The sequence below is a fragment of the Eptatretus burgeri genome, chromosome 4, assembly GCF_056783735.1.
Source record: "Eptatretus burgeri isolate ZD-2024b chromosome 4, Ebu_testis_v1, whole genome shotgun sequence".
NCBI classification, from domain to species: Eukaryota; Metazoa; Chordata; class Myxini; order Myxiniformes; family Myxinidae; genus Eptatretus; species Eptatretus burgeri.
Window position 1 is genome coordinate 13,349,772 of NC_140964.1, and position 20,143 is coordinate 13,369,914.

General features: G+C 43.1%; 1 protein-coding gene across 8 annotated transcripts in view; it reads left to right on the forward strand.

Annotated features, from left to right (window-relative positions):
• Positions 1-20,143, forward strand: part of LOC147027498 (uncharacterized) — a 504,607-nt gene that overhangs the window by 442,896 nt on the left and 41,568 nt on the right. For 6 of the 8 annotated variants that reach the window (XM_085876963.1, XM_085876965.1, XM_085876961.1 and 3 more), the window contains 6 exons: positions 7,535-7,708; positions 12,042-12,192; positions 17,616-17,814; positions 18,175-18,259; positions 18,864-18,987; positions 19,460-19,600. In XM_085876963.1, coding sequence (XP_085733089.1) covers positions 7,535-7,708; positions 12,042-12,192; positions 17,616-17,814; positions 18,175-18,259; positions 18,864-18,987; positions 19,460-19,600 — 874 coding nt within the window. The remainder of the gene's footprint in view (positions 1-7,534; positions 7,709-12,041; positions 12,193-17,615; positions 17,815-18,174; positions 18,260-18,863; positions 18,988-19,459; positions 19,601-20,143) is intronic. The other 2 variants (XM_085876964.1, XM_085876968.1) reach the window with 2 other exon arrangements.

Here is a 20,143-nt window from a genome sequence, read left to right on the forward strand (position 1 = left end):
CTCAATCAAAATTCTCGTATCCGATCTGCAGCCGGATCTTCATGAAAATCGAATCAATCCGTCCTTGTCACACACCCGACATGTCCACCAAATTTCATCCGAATCCATCTCCAATTTTTTGAGATATCCTGCTCACAAACAAACGAACCAGAAAGACATCGTGCAGAGCTAAATACAGTGTACTTGCAAAATCCCAAAAACATATTTGACCTCAAAGGGCTCCCTCCCCAAAGGCGTTTTTTCTTTCTTTCTGAAAACCATTGAAAATCATTCATCATGGTCGAATTTGAAGGAGGTGGTGGGAGAAATTTGAAGTTTTTTTTTTGCCAATCACAAAGTGTCGAAAAAAGCCCGAGAGTGTCGATTTTCTATTTCACCAGTGACGTCCCTTCTTGAAGCCATGTTGATCCACATGGTGGTCCACATAGAGACCACATGGTGGTCCACATAGAGAAACGGTGCATGTGGAGCTCAGATTCCGATACCGATTCCTCCGTCGTTAGCAACACTGAAAATTCTCAGTGTGTTGAAAGTTGATCAGTGTGATTTTGAGGAAACTATTGGAGATTAAATGAGTGATGGAAATGCTTTCGGGGGGGATTATGGAGCCGTATCTTTTTGAGCCTTACGCGAGCGATTCAGATGAAGAATGTGAAAGTGTTAGTGAAGGATGAAAACGCTGGTCGCATATTCAAGGCAGATTTGTAGGTTTTGTATTTTTCGTTCAATTGACAGTGTATAAGGGAAGGATTTTGTATTAATTGATAAATCGGTTATATTACTTGAGCAGAACCCGCCCGTCATCACCCGGCAGCCAACAGCGCCCAGGCACACTCGGACATAACGGACAATGCTTTGGCCCACTGTCGCAGGCTGACCAGGTGTCTTGTATGTTACGGGATCGTCCCGTTTCATATTTTCCGAGGACGCCATTTGTGTTTGTTATCATGTCTTATTCATGCTGTAGTGCCGTGTCGTGTCGTATTAGTGCTGTGGTGTGCCTTGTTTGTACTGTGGCCTGCCATGTTCATGCTGTGTCATGGTGTGGTTCTTTGTTGTGCTGTGCTGTGTCGTGCCGTGTTCTTGCTGTGGTGCTGTGCTGTCATGGCATGTTCGTGCCATGTCCGTGGTGTGTCATGCCATATTCGTGCTGTGGTGCTGTTGTGCCGTGTTCTTGCTGTGCTGTGCTGTCGTGGCATGTTCGTGCTTTGTCATGCCATGTTTATGCTGTGTCGTACCATGTTCTTGCCGTGCTCATGCTGTGGTGCCATGTTCATGTGATGTCGTGCCATATTTGTGCCTTGTCCGTGCTGTGTCGTGCTGTGGTGCTGTCGTGCCGTGTTCTTGCTGTGCTGTGCTGTCATGGTGTGTTCCTGCTGTGCTGTGTCATGGCATCTTCATGCTGTGGTGCTGTTGTGCCGTGTTCTTGCTGTGCTGTGCTGTGCTGTCGTGACATGTCCGTGCTTTGTCATGCCATGTTTATGCTGTGTCGTACCATGTTCTTGCCGTGCTCATGCTGTGGTGCCATGTTCATGTGATGTCGTGCCATATTTGTGCCTTGTCCGTGCTGTGGTGCTGTCGTACCGTGTTCTTGCTGTGCTGTGGTGTGCTGTCGTAGTGTGCTGTGCTGTGCTGTCGTGGTGTGCTGTCGTGGTGTGCTGTGTTGTGCTGTCGTGGTGTGCTGTGGTGCTGTCGTGCCGTGTTCTTGCTGTGCTGTGCTGTGCTGTCATGGTGTGTTCGTGCTGTGCTGTGTCATGGCGTGTTCGTGCCGTGGTGCTGTCGTGCCGTGTTCTTGCTGTGCTGTGTTTTGCTGTCATGTTGTGCTGTGCTGTGCTGTCGTGGTGTGTCCGTGCTGTTTCGTGCCATGTTTGTGCTGTGGTGCTGTCATGCCGTGTTCTTGCTGTACTGTGCTGTGTCGTGGCATGTCCGTGCTGTGTTGTGGCGTGTTTGTGCTATGTCATGCTATGTCATGATTTGTCATGCCGTGTTTGTGCTGTGTCGTACCATGTTCATGCCGTGCTCATGCTGTGGTGCCATGTTCATGTTATTTCGTGCCATATTCATGCCATGTTTGTGCTGTGGTGCCTTGTCTGTGCTGTGTCAAGGTCCTGCCCCAGTGGGGAAGGGAGTGGTTCTCGGGGAAATAGAGGCTATGGGGTGGTTGTGGTTGTGGGGTGATGGTTGATGGGGGATGGTGGTGAATATTTTGGGGGTGATGGTTGATGGAGGATTGTAGTGGGGGCTGTGGGATGGTGGTGAGTATTGTGGGGGTGATGGTGGAGGGGGGAGGGGTGTTGGATGGTTTGGCCAAGTTGACCTTTTGACCTCAAAATCAATCAGCTTATTATTATTATTACTGACTACCATTTCGCAAAGTTTCGTGAAGATCGGTTTAAAATTGTGACCTGCAGGCGATTGATTGACAGACAGACAAACAAACGAACAAACAAACAGACAGAATCACTGACCAGACCAACCAATATATTTGTGAATCTTCGATTTTGCAAGTAACAAACAGATCGGGGTGAAAACTTTACCTCGATCCACTCTCGGTGCTGGAGGTAAATATGATGGATTTCACAATTCTCTTCATTCATTCGAATTCTTGCTTTTTCTTCTCTTTCATCTCTCTTACTCTCTATTCCTCTCTTTCCTTATCTATCTCTCTCAGGAGAAGTGAATTCTTGCAGAAAGTTTTCTGTAAGGCTCACTTGGCTGTTCCTGGAGGGGTTTGAGGGTTGTGGAGTCGCGGCTGAAACCCAAATCCTATCCAGGTGTCTCCTGATGACTCCATCTTTGCGATTTACACTTTCGGGTTCCTCCTTGGTCTTCCGTTTCATTTCATTATCCCATATACTTAACCTCTGATAAGATACTTTGCATAATTTATTTTAAAGCCTGTCCCAGATGTAAATCGACAAGGTTTAGAGTTTGGTACACTTGTGAAAAGTTCTGAAAAGCGTACAATGTCAGACCCCGACATTTGTGGATTCACTATTTGCAGACCCTGCGGATTTGTGGTTGATAAAATGCGACCTGCTTCTACATTTGTGACCCTGTGTTTCGCGTATTTACGGGTTTTGCGGACACAAAAAACATATCTTCCACAAGCCATGCAGAGAGAAGCTGTACGTATGCAAAACACATATCTTCCATGATTCGCACACATAACACAGCTCTAAAACATATTGTGCACCAGCCATACAGAGAGCAGCTCTACGTACGCAAAAGCATATCCTCCACGAGCCCACGCGCGTGACCTACTTCTACATTCACAGCCCTGTGTTTCACGTTTTCACGGTTTTTTGCGGGTGAAAATAACATTTCTTCCACGAGCTGTACGCATAACCTGCTTCAAAACTGAGCCCGTGATCATGTCTGAGCCCAGGATGGCTTCCAACTGAAGTTCGTTTGTCGTGATATTCCCAGGGATGGTTTTTAATATCTCCGTGAGGTTCTTCGTCATCACTGGTACAACTTTGGCTTTCTTCAGCTTCCAGGATCTTTTCACTTCATGCTTGAGGTCTTGTTATTAGGTCATTTTCTTGATTTCTGCATCATTAGTCCAAGATCAACAGTATTAACACCTCATTTAGCAATGCCTTCTTCCCTTTTTTTTGTACCCAAGTATGATATCTGGTCGCAATGCTTTGTATTCGTTGTTCACACCCGGTGGGATCATAACATCGTACGTGAGCGGTACTTCCATGTTTTCAGTAATTGCTTTTGGTTCATTTTCCCACAAATTTTCTCGAATTGGAATATCAAAGTTTTTTTGTAGATGTGTCATTGGATTATTTTACAAACTCCGTTGTGTCATTGTGTGCACAGCTGTTCTGACACGTTTTTTTCTTTTTTGGGGTGTTTGGTCATTAAGCATCACATATCATTCTCTTTGTTAACCCCAACTCCACCCTTCAACTGTCTTTTTTTTTTCCTCCTTTCCCCTCCCCTTTTCGCAGTCTGTCCCCTCCTTGCTCCCCCTTCCTCATAAAATGCAGCACTCTCCTCTCTCTCTCTCTCTCTCTCTCTCTCTCTCTCTCTCTCTCTCTCTCTCTCTCTCTCTCTCTCTCTCTCTCTCTCTCTCTCTCTCTCTCTCTCTCTCTCTCTCTCTCTCTCTCTCTCTCTCTCTCTCTCTCTCTCTCTCTCTCTCTCTCTCTCTCTCTCTCTCTCTCTCTCTCTCTCTCTCTCTCTCTCTCTCTCTCTCTCTCTCTCTCTCTCTCTCTCTCTCTCTCTCTCTCTCTCCCCCCCCTCCCCACTTTATTGACCTATCAGCTGAGCGACGAGTTGTATTTGCTAGTGTATAATATGTGATATTTTCTAAGTCTCAATTGGGCATAACTCGAAAATATTGATGAAACACTCTGGAATTCAAACTTGTTCTGTGCCTTATCAAATAAAAGCCGTGTACCAAGTTTCAGGTGGATATATTAAAGGGTATGGTGGAAAATAGCCGGAAAAACCACAGGTGGGAGTGACATACGGACAGATTGATGGACGGACAGATGAAGAGCAAACATATAGTTCTCTCCGGTGAAACCGGTAGGTGACTAATAACCTTTACCCTCATTCCATATCGGTGCAATCGTCAATGGGATGGCGCTGAAATGGATAATGCCTTGCCCTTTGTTGAAGGAAACAATGGAAATTTGTCAAATTCAAAATTGAAACACCATAATGTTAACACCAATGCGAACAAACGAGGAAAACCTCAGAACAAATGCAGCATTTTGTCGATGCCTGCTTATCCATTGTCATGGTAGTATCGAGTTCACTCACTTTGCACATCATCATTTATGATTGATATAAAACACAATTTGGACTCCAGTTCAGTACGTATTGCTGCCATGTAGCTTGTGTGCACAGAAGAAGAAACACAGTTTCTTCTTCCAATATCTTGCTTCATCCTTTGGATGACAACGTGTTCAGCACAAAAAATTAATGTTCACATTTGAATTGGCAAGATCTGAAACTTTTCAAGGTTGTATAAAAGAGTGGGGGGGGGAGGGGGGACATTAATTGTGTAAGGATGGGAATTGGGTTTACAGTATTGCATTGTTTATCATCATTGCTTTTGCCCTTATACTTCATGTTTTTTTTTTCAAACAGAAACTTGTTTTGATTTTGAAATGCACACCAACAGTAAAGTAGAAATGAGGACGCATTTGATGGTGTGATGGTGGAAGTGACATTTTGCCCCGTATGCAGTTAATTTATAACCTTGGTTATATGCATCACGATCACAGGACTTTGGGTTGTGCCCACCCACATGTGGCAGAGCAAAGGCTCATCCATGTCGCTGAGTTGATGGCACAATATAACTATGACCCAAGACAGTTAACTCCACTCTGATTGTAGCGCTTACGAAGTGGTCCAGACAGCCGAGTCGTAAAGCTAATTGATCCGTTAGTCGGGGAATATGATTCTTCCACACATCTTCTTCTCCTTCTCTTCCCTTTATCAGGGATGAGGTCCAACTTCCTTCTGTCCTCAGCCATTCAGCCATCTCTCTACACCTTCCAATCACCCCAACCTTATAGATAACCCTCCTCACACAATCTTCCCATCTCAACATCGATCTACCACTTTTCTGAATACAAAGCGGACATGGATGGGCTTTGTATTTTCAGATGCTTTCCCATTGATGTTTGCAAAGCGAGCATGTACGTGATCCTTAAATGTCACGTGCAAATACCGTCAAGTACGAGAAACATTTCTGCCCACACAATGAAATACTGGCACTCTAACCTGGGAAAAATGCTCAAAATGTCCTGACTGTTAGCCGATTTATTTATTTATTTGTGCATATTGCAGTCCACAACAATGGGCTGTGTTCAAAAAGACTAAAACCAATCTGACTAATCTTCTTCTTACTTTTGTTTCGGCTTCTCCTATTTTTACTTGGGGTCACGGCGAAAACTTATCTGGCTAACCCAGAGCTTTCACTTTCAATTTATCTTTGATTTTAATTTTCTCTTGGGTTTTGTTGTTGTTTTTCCACAACAATTTTTCCCTTATTCTGAGTTGGATTCTTCAAGGTTTTCTATAATTCCTTTCTTTTTAAGATTACTTTATGAATGTGGTGTAGAGCATGTGGTTGTTGGGTTTGTAGATTTCTCAGGAGTTTCTCAGAATGGAGTTGTCAGACATTGAGTGAAATTTTGTTCATGTTAGACACCCATCATATTACTGAGAAAATAAAATAGCTCTCCTCGCACAAGGGTACCACAAGGAAATTAGATGCACGAGGCCATTCGGCCTATCATGCCTGCGCCACATCAACAGCAGACCAAAAAAAATAAAAGTTCAGGCACTCACTACCAAACCAAACTCAGTGGTGTAATGGTTAGAGCGTTCGCCCCGAGTCTGGGAGGTTGGTGGTTCAAAGCCCAACCATGTCATACCAAAGCCTTTTAAAAATGTACATGCTGCTTCCTTGCTTGACATTCATCATTTAAAAGGATAAGAGCATGGACAATCCCCATCGGTTGGCATCCATGGGGAGGAGCATAATCATCCATAGGAAGTGCCCCGATGAGTGCGGTGAGAAAGGCGGTGCCATTGTTTGTGACATCGCTGGCACCGAAGAACCCTGGAAGTAACGGCACTTCCCCCAAGCTCAGTGGCTGTTTGTCTCGTCGAACAGTCACGTGTTGTGTCTTGTGTTTTCGGCTCTATGTCCACTATGTCCATGTGTGTGAGATGTGTGTGTGTGTGTGGCAGCTACAGTATAAGCCTCAGATCCTGTTTAAAAAAAAAACAACCTGAGAAACAGCAACAATTGATGGATGATGAAAGAAGACATGAGAGGAAGCTCGGACCTGATCTTGATGAGCAGTATAATGTGTTTTCACAGCAGCAAGGCTGTGTCAATCATATCCACTTCACCAATAAGTCATTCACCAGCATCTTTCTTTTGTAAAAGGTAATTTGACATTCAAGATAACTTTTGAGCCAATATCAACAAGTTTTATCGTTTGTCAATGTTTGTTGTAGGTTGGTCCGTCAATGTAATTTCTCCTTTGCTTGGTGACCACCCTGGTGGGTGTCACGTCTCTGTGTACCAGGTTGGATGTGAATGGAATTCCCTCATTGCTAGATATAATCACCCTGCTGGGTACCCTGTGTCGGAGTGGCGACCCGTCCAGGATTGTGCCCAATAGCCAAGAGCACTGCTTAAGCAGCACCAACGCTCTGCACAGAGTATGGTCCCAATCACCCTGGGTACCAAACTTGTGTGGACGAAGTTGGCAGTAAATGGAATTTTACATTCATCAAGCAACTCAAATTATTCAGTGGATTTCCATATTCTTAGCTGCTCCACAATCGGCTTTTTTTTATTATCCTGTTGGTTTGTCAGAGTCGAATTTGAAGATGACCATATCTCCATTCTCAAGTTATATACAATAATTACCTCTCTGGGAATAAATAACTGTGCATATTCCCAATTTGTCTCAAACCTGGCTTTCCTTTTTGTTATTTTGTTGATGTGTTTTTCTTCTTTTTTTTTTTCCTTTTTTGACTGTGGGGACAGTGGGATGGCATGGGCCCTCTTCCTGAACCACTCGATACTCCACAAGGTGTTGAACGACTCTGGCACCCATCAGTGGCCAAACCATACTTGGCCCTGCTTGCCGAGTGCTCCAACCCTGATACTCTCGAGGGAGCCGCTGGGGCCCTTCAGAATCTGGCCGCTGGCTCCTGGAAGGTATGTTTTTTTTCGTTTGTTTTTTGTTGTTGTTATTTTTTTAACTACAATGCAGGCTGGTATTTGCTTCATGCATTGCTACACATGGAAATGGAAAGGAGAATTACTGCATGCATTGTTTTCCAGCAAAGTTGGGAAGGTTAAGTTTATAAATAGGATTAGTAGTATCTACAGTAGATGTGCCATTCCATTTTCTATGACGAATCCTTGTTTTGCTTCTGAGCAATTTGAGGAGGCATGAGACACACCTGCTTCATCATGATGTCGAACAATGGCATCGGAAACTGCATTACATCAAAAGTGTGAACCAAAGATGCGAGGAAAAGCAGCTGAAGTGCCTTTTGCAAGTCTTCTTGTGAAAATTATCATCAAGAAGAGATGCTCCGTAGCAAGGATATGTGATTCATGTCCACTGTAAAGAGAGTTATGATAAAGTTTCACAAAAATGCTTTTCAACTTTGTTCACAACATGAAAAGCCAATATTGAAGCTACAGTACAAACAGAATTCAACCTCAACCGAATTCAACCTAACTGTCCAATAAATTAACAACGATGGGTGAAATCATTGCAGGAATTCTACCAATATAAAATATGTCATGCCAGTCATTTGAGTTTTTAAACTTCGAGCCTCTTCAACCCACCACACCTTTTCAAGCTGAAACTCGGTGTGCCCATCATGATCCTGTGAAACATGGAGCCACCCAAGACCACCAATCAATGGATATGGACACCCAGCAGGATTAAAAATATAACCTGTCAAAGAGCAGAGGAACTCTGAGTGAGCCAAGGGCCATCCATAATCTGGTGCCCAACTGTATCTGTGGATGTCCTGCTCTTGAGTTGGCCATTCCCAGTGTGTTGGTGATGATATTTGCAATCTGATCACAGTTGAATACTTCATTCCACTACATGCTTGAAAAACACAAATTGAACGAAGAAGAACCTACTCCATGGAAGTACCTCATTTGCAGCTGGCCTTCAGAGGGCAACTCACCAGATGACAGAACTGGGGTAGAGCCTTCGGGACCCCAATTATTTTATGATTGGGGGGGGGGGGAACCAAGGGGCAACCCTGCTGGGTCAGGTCGTGGTGGTATGTGTCTGGGTGGTGTTGAGGTGTCGTCCACCAGATGGTGGTCTCCTTGGATTAACCTGGGGCAGTCCCTTTGAGTGGGTGCCTGGAATGTACTCCCTCGAAGAAAGGATGATCACCTGTCTCTGCTGTCATCTGAGTTCCAGCGTCTGAACATACTGCACTTTCTGAGGTTCAGACACCAGATAGTGGTGAGATCATGGAGGGGGACGACACCTACTACGAGTCTGATAACTCTGCTGGTTATCATGCTCAGGGAGTTGCTGCAGCTGTGTCCAATTTGCTGATTCCTATGGTAATCAAGGTAACACCGGTCAACCAGTGTATTTGGAGAATGAGAATTTGTCACTCTTGGTGTCATTTCCCTGGTCTCTGTATCTCCTATGTATATCAGGGTCTACCTGAGTGCTCAGTTCATCAATATCGACTGCATGCTTGTTGTACCATCTCTGAAGCTGCGACGTCTTTCTCTCGAAGTGCCGGTGACACTGACTGACCTCTCTCTCTCTCTCTCTCTCTCTCTCTCTCTCTCTCTCTCTCTCTCTCTCTCTCTCTCTCTCTCTCTCTCTCTCTCTCTCTCTCTCTCTCTCTCTCTCTCTCTCTCTCTCTCTATCTCTCTCTCTCTTTCTCTCTCTCTCTCTTTCTCTCTCTCTCTATGTCTATGTCTATGTCTATGTCTATGTCTATGTCTATGTCTATGTCTATGTCTATGTCTATGTCTATGTCTATGTCTATGTCTATGTCTATGTCTATGTCTATGTCTATGTCTATGTCTATGTCTATGTCTATGTCTATGTCTATGTCTATGTCTATGTCTATGTCTATGTCTATGTCTATGTCTATGTCTATGTCTATGTCTATGTCTATGTCTATGTCTATGTCTATGTCTATGTCTCTCTCTCTCTCTCTCTCTCTCTCTCTCTCTCTCTCTCTATGTCTATGTCTATGTCTATGTCTATGTCTATGTCTATGTCTATGTCTATGTCTATGTCTATGTCTATGTCTATGTCTATGTCTATGTCTCTGTCTCTATCTCTCTCTCTCTCTCTCTCTCTCTCTCTCTCTCTCTCTCTGTCTCTCTCCCTCTCTCTCTCTCTCTCTCTCTCTCTCTCTCTCTCTCTCTCGTTATCCCTCTTGCTTGTCTTGTATCCTGGAGTGACTAAGGTGTCTACATTGCATAGATTGTGTAATGGTGGCTGACTAGGGGGCTTGCGTGTTTTAAGGGTAAGATCTATCTTTTTGACACTGCTTTTGCTGTGTAAATAACTGTTTTGTCTGTAAATACACGTCCTTTTGGCTTTTATAAACTTTCCAAACTACTTGATTATCTTTTCTCCATTGGTGAGACAGAGCATGTAAATAGTGGATTGGAGTTCTACCCCACTGTTTCACTACGATTAATCATCAGCTAACGTCCCACTTACAGTATCACTCGGCCGTTCTTGATTGATAGTAGTGGGGTGTTGAGAACAATATTCCCCATCTGGAGGGATTAATTTGCCATGAAGGTAACGCAGGAATTGGACGCGAGGACCCTCTGATTCTAATATACCATACTCTGTTACATCTAAATTGTATCTAAATTGATGTATATATATATATATATATGTAAATATCTAAATTGATCATCTCAGATGGCATACATGGTTGCTTAGCAACCAATCATTGTGCAAAGTTATCTGCAGCTTGTCGGCTTCAGTGTCAAAGGTCTGGAAACGTGTCCAAGAAGCCCCTCGTGACCCGTACCGGCGGATCCGTAACAGTGTTTTCTTTGTCTTTCACAAACCGACTGGACCAGCCCGACGTTTGACTATGTATATCAGAATAGGAATTATTTGTTCAGGATGGCGGTGATAACTCACTGACTCACCTATGCGAAGGACACCATGGGATCTCGAGCATACACCAACTAATGCTGGCAGATGGGATGCCCAATTTAACATCCATCCCAGGGACAGCACATACATTGATGTATCGCCCTGCCTGCGAAACACCAGGATGACTGTTTATAGCAAGGCCGAGATGCACAATCTTGCTAGACAGCTGAAAGGTGAGTGTGCCTATCCTGCTATCCTGGATAGCCCGGATAGCCCGGATAGTGTGCCTATCCTGGATAGCCCGGGCTATCCTGCCAGCCATAATATTGCTCATCAAAATTTTTTCTAATCAATCGATACTAATCCATGCAACATTTTTGTTTTGGCCTCATCTCATTAGGTGTTTGCATGGTGCGCTGATTGGGTTAGTGAGTTGTACTACATTCAAAAAATACTGCTGCAGCAGTACCATCATGCTGCCTTATCCTTCATGGTGTGGAAGGCAAATTCACGGCCTGTCTCTTCGTAGGACACTGTTCATCATGGGAATCTTTCATGTACATCATCAAAATCCATCTAGTTTTGCTTGGGATACCTGGAAAGGATATATTTGCTCACAGCGTTGTGTGGAGCATGAGCTGTGAGACTCGTTCACTCATGTTGTCTTTTTCATGGTGCGTCAAATTTGTAAAAATGGTGATTTCGTTGATTCTGGAACATGCCTCCATTGGCAAATAATTTTACTTGGTTGTGGAGGTCTTTGGACTGAGCATTGTTTCAGGAAATCATGGCCACTTGCAGAAACCATTGTATGTTTCACAACTGTCACATCCTGCTGAGAGCTTCGCTTTCTTCCTCCCCTTGGGCATCTCTCATCTGCTTCCCACTGCTTTTATGCCAAGAACACCAGATGAAATAGAGAGCACCATATTTCTGTAGAGATGTCCTCTTTCTCATGATGTAGGTCTCAATGTCACCCTTATTGTACTGTGCTTGAAACTTGTGAGGTTAATATATAATACGGTGTTTTGCTTTATGTATCCAGCATCGCTCATCTATTTGTCAGAGGTGCTGAGGATGCTTCATAGTTCTTTTACATCAGCATCTGGTTGAAGAATGAGCAGGAATCGTCCTTGGTATATTTGAATTAAAAAAACTTGATTTGAGACTTGTACAGTAATTCCCTTTCACATTGTCAATTATTCTCAGTTCAGTATTTCTGCCCACGACTTAATGAATACTCACTCATTGTGATTCCTTTGAATAGCCCTCATAAAGTCAGTAGTTTATTTCACCACAATATTGCATGAGTGAAGTCTTGATAAATGAAAAATTCTGAACAAAGCAAATATGTAAAACTGTGTTCCCAACTGCAGAAATGCTGTCAGTAATTGGCTTCTGGTTGTCCCTTTGTGCGCTCAGTGGGCCAGTTACGTGAGGGCAGCCGTGCGCAAGGAGAAGGGCCTCCCCATTCTGGTCGAGCTGCTCCGGGTGGACAACGAGAGGGTTGTGTGTGCCGTCGCCACTGCCTTGCGTAACATGGCGCTGGACACACGTAACAAGGAGCTCATTGGTCAGTACTGCCCAGCCCGAGAATTATTTCTCAGAATAGATGTTTATCCCACTGCTGCTGATGCACAAGTAAATGACTGTTGAGTGTCTCTACCACAGCAAAGGCCACTTAAGCTCGGCATGAATGATTGAAGTCGCCTTGTTGCTGCATGCATGGACCAAGGCATTATTGCATTGCTTGCCATATGTTTATGGGAGATGTGATTATGACAATCATAAATGGGGAATGATGGAAGATCTAGCACATCCTCATGTGTTGCTGCTTTATCTTTCCTTTCATTCCTCCACCGATGCATTAAGCCAAAGTAATGCCGCAGCTTTGCGGGAGTTCTTGTGGAGTATTTTATCACACTGTTATTGCTTTGCCAGCAGGTGGCATATCACTCGGCCTGGACTGTTTATCATTGAACACTCATTACATGTTTGCTCTCTTACTCATTTTATAATGCATTTTTTTTGTCCTTCGTTTTCATATCCGACTTTGATAAGCAATTTTTAAAGCAGTTGGAAATGGTATTAGATAGTTGATGTCCACAAGAAAGTAATGAAAGGTGTGTATTTTTGATTGCAAATATGCATGCACTCAAACTTGATTTCAGGAATTCGTTACAAGATTAAAATGTGCTTCTCAAACAAATGAACAGATAACCGATTCAGCTGTGCTGCAGCACAATGTAATTGTGTTTTTGTGAATGTTATTGTCCCGTTAATCCATAAGTGCAACTCGGAAAGCCACGTCGCGCGATCGGAAAATCACTTTTGAAAAGTTGTTTGGATTCTGTGCTTCGGACGATCTTCAGACTGTTTATGGCTGCTGAGAATAGCAGCCAACAAAGGCCAACTTTATATGTAATCCGGTGAATTGAAATTAAGATTATACACCTGTTGGTTTGTAAGAGTCTCTCACTTCATAAACAAAGGTAACTAGAAGTCATCCAAAATTGCAAAGCCCAAGCCCATCTGCATCCGCTTTATACTCGAACTAAACTTGATGAAAACAACAGCGACACAAAAAATACGTCAAATCAATTTATTAGTTTTCTCCATAGTCTCAAAATAAAGATTTGTTGAAAAATTGACGACAAAAGCTGAAGTGGTAAGCCAGAAAGCGTCTTAAAATGCAAGTGGACAAAATAAGAAACACGAAAGCGATTAAAAAAAGTTTTAGTTTTATTTTTTTTAAACCTTGTCCGTCTTGCACTGTGCAGCGGCAGACAGACTGATAAAGGGATATTTATACGTTCTGTCACTTTAACCCTTTGACTTTTGACCTACTTATTAATTGCTCTTCTCCATATTCTCATTATAATGGTTTGCTGAAAATTTGATGACAAAAGCTCAAAAGGTAAAAAGAAGGTTTTGGCCGAGACACACACGAACGTACGCATGCATACACGCGCGATTGCAATGCCCTGTCTCCTGCAGCGCGGGCGGACTGGCTTGTTGTGTTGTTTATATTCACAGTTGCCGATGCATTAAAGAGATCATTCAGCTGAGACTGTGTGGTCTTTACACCCTTGCATCATGTGGAGACGATATATGAATCAATATTTTCTGTTGATGGACAACGATTCAGCAAAGGAAGTCATTTCATGGACACAGTTGTGTCTCCAATGAATGTTTCATATGGGGAAAGGAACACCCATTTTCCATTTGAATGAGATGTCTCTTCTGATTACTCCCGTTTCTTCAACGTGGATGTGTATTACAAATGTGGAAGTGCAACTGAAGGTTTTTAAAAATTTTATTTTGGACAGTGATCTTTAGCTCTTCGCAGACCTTGTATATAAATCATATGCAGGACAAAGGCGTAATGATAATTCAGTGGCTATTTTTCCATGAGTTTTCAAGAACCTTAGGATATAGTTTACAATTTACCATTTTTAGGAAATCTGAAACTGGAATCCTCGCTTCATGCACTGGCGGTTCAGATGGACACGCAACCCAGGTCAGTCCATCATTCCAGATCATTTTCATTCGCAGGTGTGCTTTTCATTTGATGGACCAACATACTGACATATGCATGGAGGCATATTCTTGTTTAAATAATGTCTGGCAAATCAGCAAAATGACATTTGCTGGAGCCATGTCTGTAAACCATTAAAAAATAGAACTTGTTCTGCCTTCGCATTGCCCGTTCTCCCTTGAGAACGTAGAAACTCGGTTCTCAAGTCCCATCGCTGCGCAAGTATTGTTCTGTTGTATGGGCAATGTGGATCTTGCTAATAAAGCCTGAATATAACTCTGGTGTTTGGGTGAGGAGCTTGAGATCCAAGGGTCTTGAGTTCAAATCCTGCTCAGCTGTTGAATTAATACCACGTGGGGTTGACTCTGCCTGTCATCCTTCCGAGGTCGGCAAAATGAGAGCCAGCTTGCTGGTATCCTGTGTCGGAGTGGCGACCTGTCCAGTATTGTACCCAATAGCCAAGGAGACTGTTTAGGCAGCACCAATGCTCTGCACAGAGTATGGTCCCAATGGATGGATGGATGTTGAATTAATACCAGGTGGGGTTGACTCTGCCTGTCATCCTTCCGAGGTCAGCAAAATGAGTACCAGCTTGCTGGGATGATTGAGCCATTTGAGTATCCTGCGTCGGAGTGGCGACCCGTCCAGGATTGTGCCCAAATAGCCCAGGAGACTGCTCAGACAGCACCGATGCTCTGCACATAGTATGGTCCCAATGGCTGGATAACTCTGGTGACCCCGCCAAATGATCAGATGACCAGGTTAGAGCAGGGATTTTGATTGAAGATGCCAGCGCACAGTGGTCGGCCGTTGTGAATGAAACCGTGGGTTCTTTGATGTCCGCCAGCAAATGTTAGCAAACTCCTACCCAGTTTAACATCCCTCACAAGGATGGTAGACTTCTCAATACATATCCCCACCTATGAAACACCAGGATGATAGTTTTTCATCGAGTTGGGAATCAAGCCCAGACCTGGCAGCTCAAAAGTGAGTTCATAACCTTTCCGCTATGCTGCCAGTCCATTTCTGTTTGCATTATGAAACAACTTCACTTGGATTTTCATGACATTCGTTCAGGCTTTGGCTTACAGAAACTTTTGGTGAGGAATTTGCAGCAACATGGCGCGTTAGCCCCTCTTGGAGAGCAAATTCAACATTGCCTGTTCAACCCCCAGTCATTATGTTTAAATAATGATAGATAAATAAAGATAATGATAGATAAATTTAAATAATAATAAAGACAGACGTTTTGCTCCTTTACCATAAACGATCTCTTTTCCTTGAAGCAATAAACAATTGTTTGAATTGCAATGCCTCTTAATCTGAGCTGCAGTGATGTTTTGTGCAATCTTTATTTAACAGTACTGTAAGGCATATGAAGGTGTTGGCACATAAATCACATGTAGGACAAGGACAGTAGAAGGCCAGACACTCGAAGGAAATGGACGAATCAACATCGTTTCTCGGGTTGAGACCTGGGATCCCAGAACCTTGAGCGACGTGATCGTTTGGGAATGCAAAACAGGCCAATCATGTTTTCTTTGTTTCTGAGTTGTCTTTGATGCATCATCACAAATGACATTGTACAAGGCAAAGCTTAATGTCTCAGTATTGTTTTAACATCACAATCCTGTGTTTAACGTCTCCAGCCAATCCCAATGGTTTTACCCTGTAACTTAAAATGAGAAGTTGCTTTCTCTCCTGGAGAAATATAACTTTTTTCTTTTTTTAAAATGTTATCTTGTCATTTCAAAATGACGATCCATCCATTGAGACCATACTCTGTGCAGAGCGTTGGTGCTGCCTAAGCAGTCTCCTTGGCTATTGGGCACAATCCTGGACGGGTCATCACTCCGACACAGGATAGCAACATGCTGGCACTCATTTTGCCAACCTCAGAAGGATGACAGTTGGAGTCAACCCCACCTGGTATTAATTCAACAGCAAAGTGGGATTTGAACTCGGAATACAAGGATCCCAAGCCCACCACCCCACTCATTAAGCCAACACCAGGCTTAAAAATGAATATGTTGGGCTGTAAAGATTGTTTTCATGATTTAAAAAAATATATATGTATTATTCAGATCACCTGTAATTCGTGTTTTCCTCAATGTCCTTTTCTCTTTGGCTGTCTTTTTGTACACATTATCTGGCTAATGTTATCTGGATGGAGCCACGGTTATGACCTTTTCAGGAATGCTGCAAAGTCTGAACACTTTTTTGGTGATGTTTACAGTCACTGCTATTTCAGGCAGGGTGCACACGGCCATGGGTCTTTTGAGGAGGAAGCATCTATCAGTCGCGACTTTTTTTCTTCTCATCTACGTCTCATTTTCTCTCATAATCCCCTTTAGATGTTCCTTCACTGGACTCTTGTATTTTTCTTTGATCACTTTGAAAACCTCATTTTTGTGCTTTTTTTTGTCGAAGTAAGAGACACCGAATTTATTTTCGCAATCCTGGAACTCTGTTCCGGGGAGCCTATGCTCTGGCAATTTGTATGTCTGTACATATCAGTAAATATTTTGAACCTCTTCTCTCAAACCGATGTTTGGATTTTCACAAACCATGGAAGACATCTTGGTGGCCATGCTCAAATTGTTTGAGCCACCCCTTAATTGTTATATTAAAGTGTGTCAACCTGGATCAAAACACTTTTACCTCCATCACCTAAGGTGGATGGAGGTTATGTTTTCACCCCTGTCTATCTGTCTCTTCATCTGTCTAGTCATCTCTCTGTTTGTCTGTCTGAGTAGGATATCTCAAAAAGGTTATCGACAGATTCAGACGAAATTTGATGGACAGGTTGGGTGTGTGACAAGGAAAAATTGATTCGATTTTGGTAAAGATCTGGATGTGAGAATGTCTTTGTTTTAAGTGATTCTTCACCCTTGAGAGACAGGGCCAAAAACTATATCCTTTATAGCATGCCATTTCAAAAAGTTGTGGACGAACTATGACAAAACTTGGTGGATGAGTTGGGTAGATGGTAAGAACAAGCCGATTAGATTTTGCGAAAGGTCCGGATGCCGATCTGGCCTATCGGTGGGATACAAAATATAACCTGGTCAACCTAGCGGAGGTATGCGCTCTACTGAGTGCCATTGTAGTTTTAATGCTTTTTTTTTTCAACCATTACTCATCCACTTGGCAAAGTATTACAATCAAATTGTTCATTTTCTTACTTCATTGGACACATCGATGAAGGTTTACCAAACCTGTCCTCAAAATCATATTTTATGGAGGCTCATTGTGAGATGAAAAAAAGGCCAAGTGAAACAGCTTCTTCAATCATTCCTCATTTATCTTGTTTTGCCAAGCCTCGGTGACCACAGGGCCATTGCACCTATTTTACATTTTGCAGCGTAAAGCAAAATGCTTATGAACAAGTTTCCAAGGAATTAACTGAAGCAATGCCTCCTTCATTTGCATTGTGTTGTGTTCCCTGGCTATGTTAGGAAAGTATGCGCTGCGTGACTTGGTGCAGCGGCTGCCAGCAAGTGATGGCTCATCACGCACCGGTGCAGAGGTGAGCACAGCAGCCGTGTGCTGTGCCCTCAACGAGGTGGTTGGCCGCAACCTGGACAATGCCAAGGCCCTGCGGGACGCCGGAGGCGTTGATCGGCTCATCACTATCGCTAGGGGAAAGGCAGGAAGGTGGGAATTCGGGAATGGTGGATTGTCTTTCCCTGAGTTGTATGAATGTGCACTATAATGATCTTAATCCAATTGTTTCTCCATATCAAGCATTGCAGAAATGCTGACCATTTAACAGACTTGAAAAAAAATACGCTTTCATTGGTAAATCAATGCACAGGTAAACATTGTTCCAACATCAGCGAATGCGGGTTTGATGTTGTTCCAACAATATCATACTTGTAAAAAAACATCAACCCATCATTTCAATCTATTGAGAAGAGTCGATGGCAAAGCTAAACCGAGTTTGTCAGCCCGAGTAGCCATTTCATGCTGTTTTCACGAGATCTGACAGTGAATCATTGTGGTTCTGTCCCACAGACATCCCCCCAAGGTGGTTCGGGCTGCAGCACAGGTCCTGAGTACTATGTGGCAGTACCGGGATCTGCGTAGTCTCTACAAAAAGGTCAGCATTACCTCCATCCGTGCAGACTGTTGGTAGTAATGGTATATGATTTTGAACCACATCGTACAACCTTTGTAACAATAGAGAACATATCACAAGCTTTGGGATACAAGACATCATTTGAAGCACAGACAAAACATGAGTTTAATTTATTTTGTGGGGCAGTAGCATTTGGCGTTGAAGGTATCGTTAAAAAGCGGGGGAGAGTTGGGGTATTAATTGAAAGAGTTTGTTGATTAAGGCGACTGGAGTGGTGGGATCCTTGCTTTGTTCCAGATCCTCTGACTTGGTATATCCGCAGTGTTTTACTAATCTCACCGGTCATTGCTTTCCAAAACCAAGCAAATCCATGACTTTGAACAGTCTACCCTTCCGGCACTGTGCACAGAACCTTGCAAGAGTACATTATATAAGATGTGCAAAGTGTACGTAGGCTTGAACTTTACAGTCGCCAACTTTTGAACATTAGTATGCATTATGAAAGACTGTGTGAGTGCTGATAAACCGTTGACTGGCAGCACAAGAGTGATAAAGTTTGCCGTATAACCGCGGCTTTTATAGTCGCTTTTCTCTTTTCTTTTTCTCTCCTTTATCTGAAATGAAGGACGGCTGGAACCAGGCAGATTTTGTTTCTCCCATTTCCTGGTCTGACTGGGACCGGCAGAAGTCATGCGAGACGCTCTCATCATCTCCTGCGATTCGCAGACCATCTCCAATCAGTCAGTCAGGTGGCTACCAATTGTAAAACAAATTGCATCCTGATAAACAATATAAGCTTTTAATCGCTGAAATAGACAAAACGATTTCTTGTGGCATTGTTCCACTTTTAGTCCGTGTGACATTGTCCTGCAGATTCAACACAGAGGCTTTCCATGAATTGATCAATGGAGATGCATGTCGTGTTCTCTTTTGTGTTTAACAAAGTCGGATGCCAAAACCATGCTTATCACTCTGCTTGCCTTAACAAGGGGAAATTAAATGCTTAATGAGTCTTGCAGTGCAGATAAGGCTTTGACTTTTTAATGGAAATGTCCTTGGGTTAATCTCATTAAGAAAAATGTGTGCAGCACCGAGAGCCGTCAGTGAAGGTTCTTCACAGGATGGTTATGCGGAGTAGCTGCACAGCCTTGCGCATTGCCTAGTTGAAATGTCCAGATCTGCCGGACCACAGCTCACCCTGTCTGCCCATTGTTGCAAAAGTTGGGAGCGTAGCTTCATCACGTGAGCTACTTGGAGCAGAGGAGAGACGGATGGTTGAGGGGGGGAAGCGGCGAAGTACGTCGGCGTCACGCTGTTTGCCCGGACAGCCAGAGCCACCAACAAGAGACTCTGCCCGTGGAGGTGAACCTTCACATTTTGTATTGTCCGTGTAGAAATCGGATACCCAAATATAAACTTCTTACATGATAACAACCTGGATGTTTTGACTGCATAATACTACAGACTCATCAAGACGAATCGTCTTTGAGATGGATTTTGGGAAGATAATTGAAAAATATGAAGCAGAAACTTTCTTGTGTTCTTATTTATTTATCCAATAGTTTATTTATTTATTTACTTTCCCTACACTTGTATCAAAATTGATCTCAGAGACTTTGTTTTAATGAGTCTGCTACATTTAAGTTATCTTGCTAAATTATCAGAAATCAAAATTTAGATTTTATCAATGGGAGCAGCAAATAGTAAGGGGATATTTGCAAATCGTGTTGAAAGTCGCAGGGTTGGAGGGGAGGGAGATCGTCTGAAAATTATTTGCTCATAACCTGGAAAGAGTTACAAAAAGGTGTAATTTATAAAATATAAAACTTGGGAAATTTAAACACAAGCTAAATGTACAGAGAAACAATATACATCAGGCTGTTCTATCTCAAGTGAATGAATGCG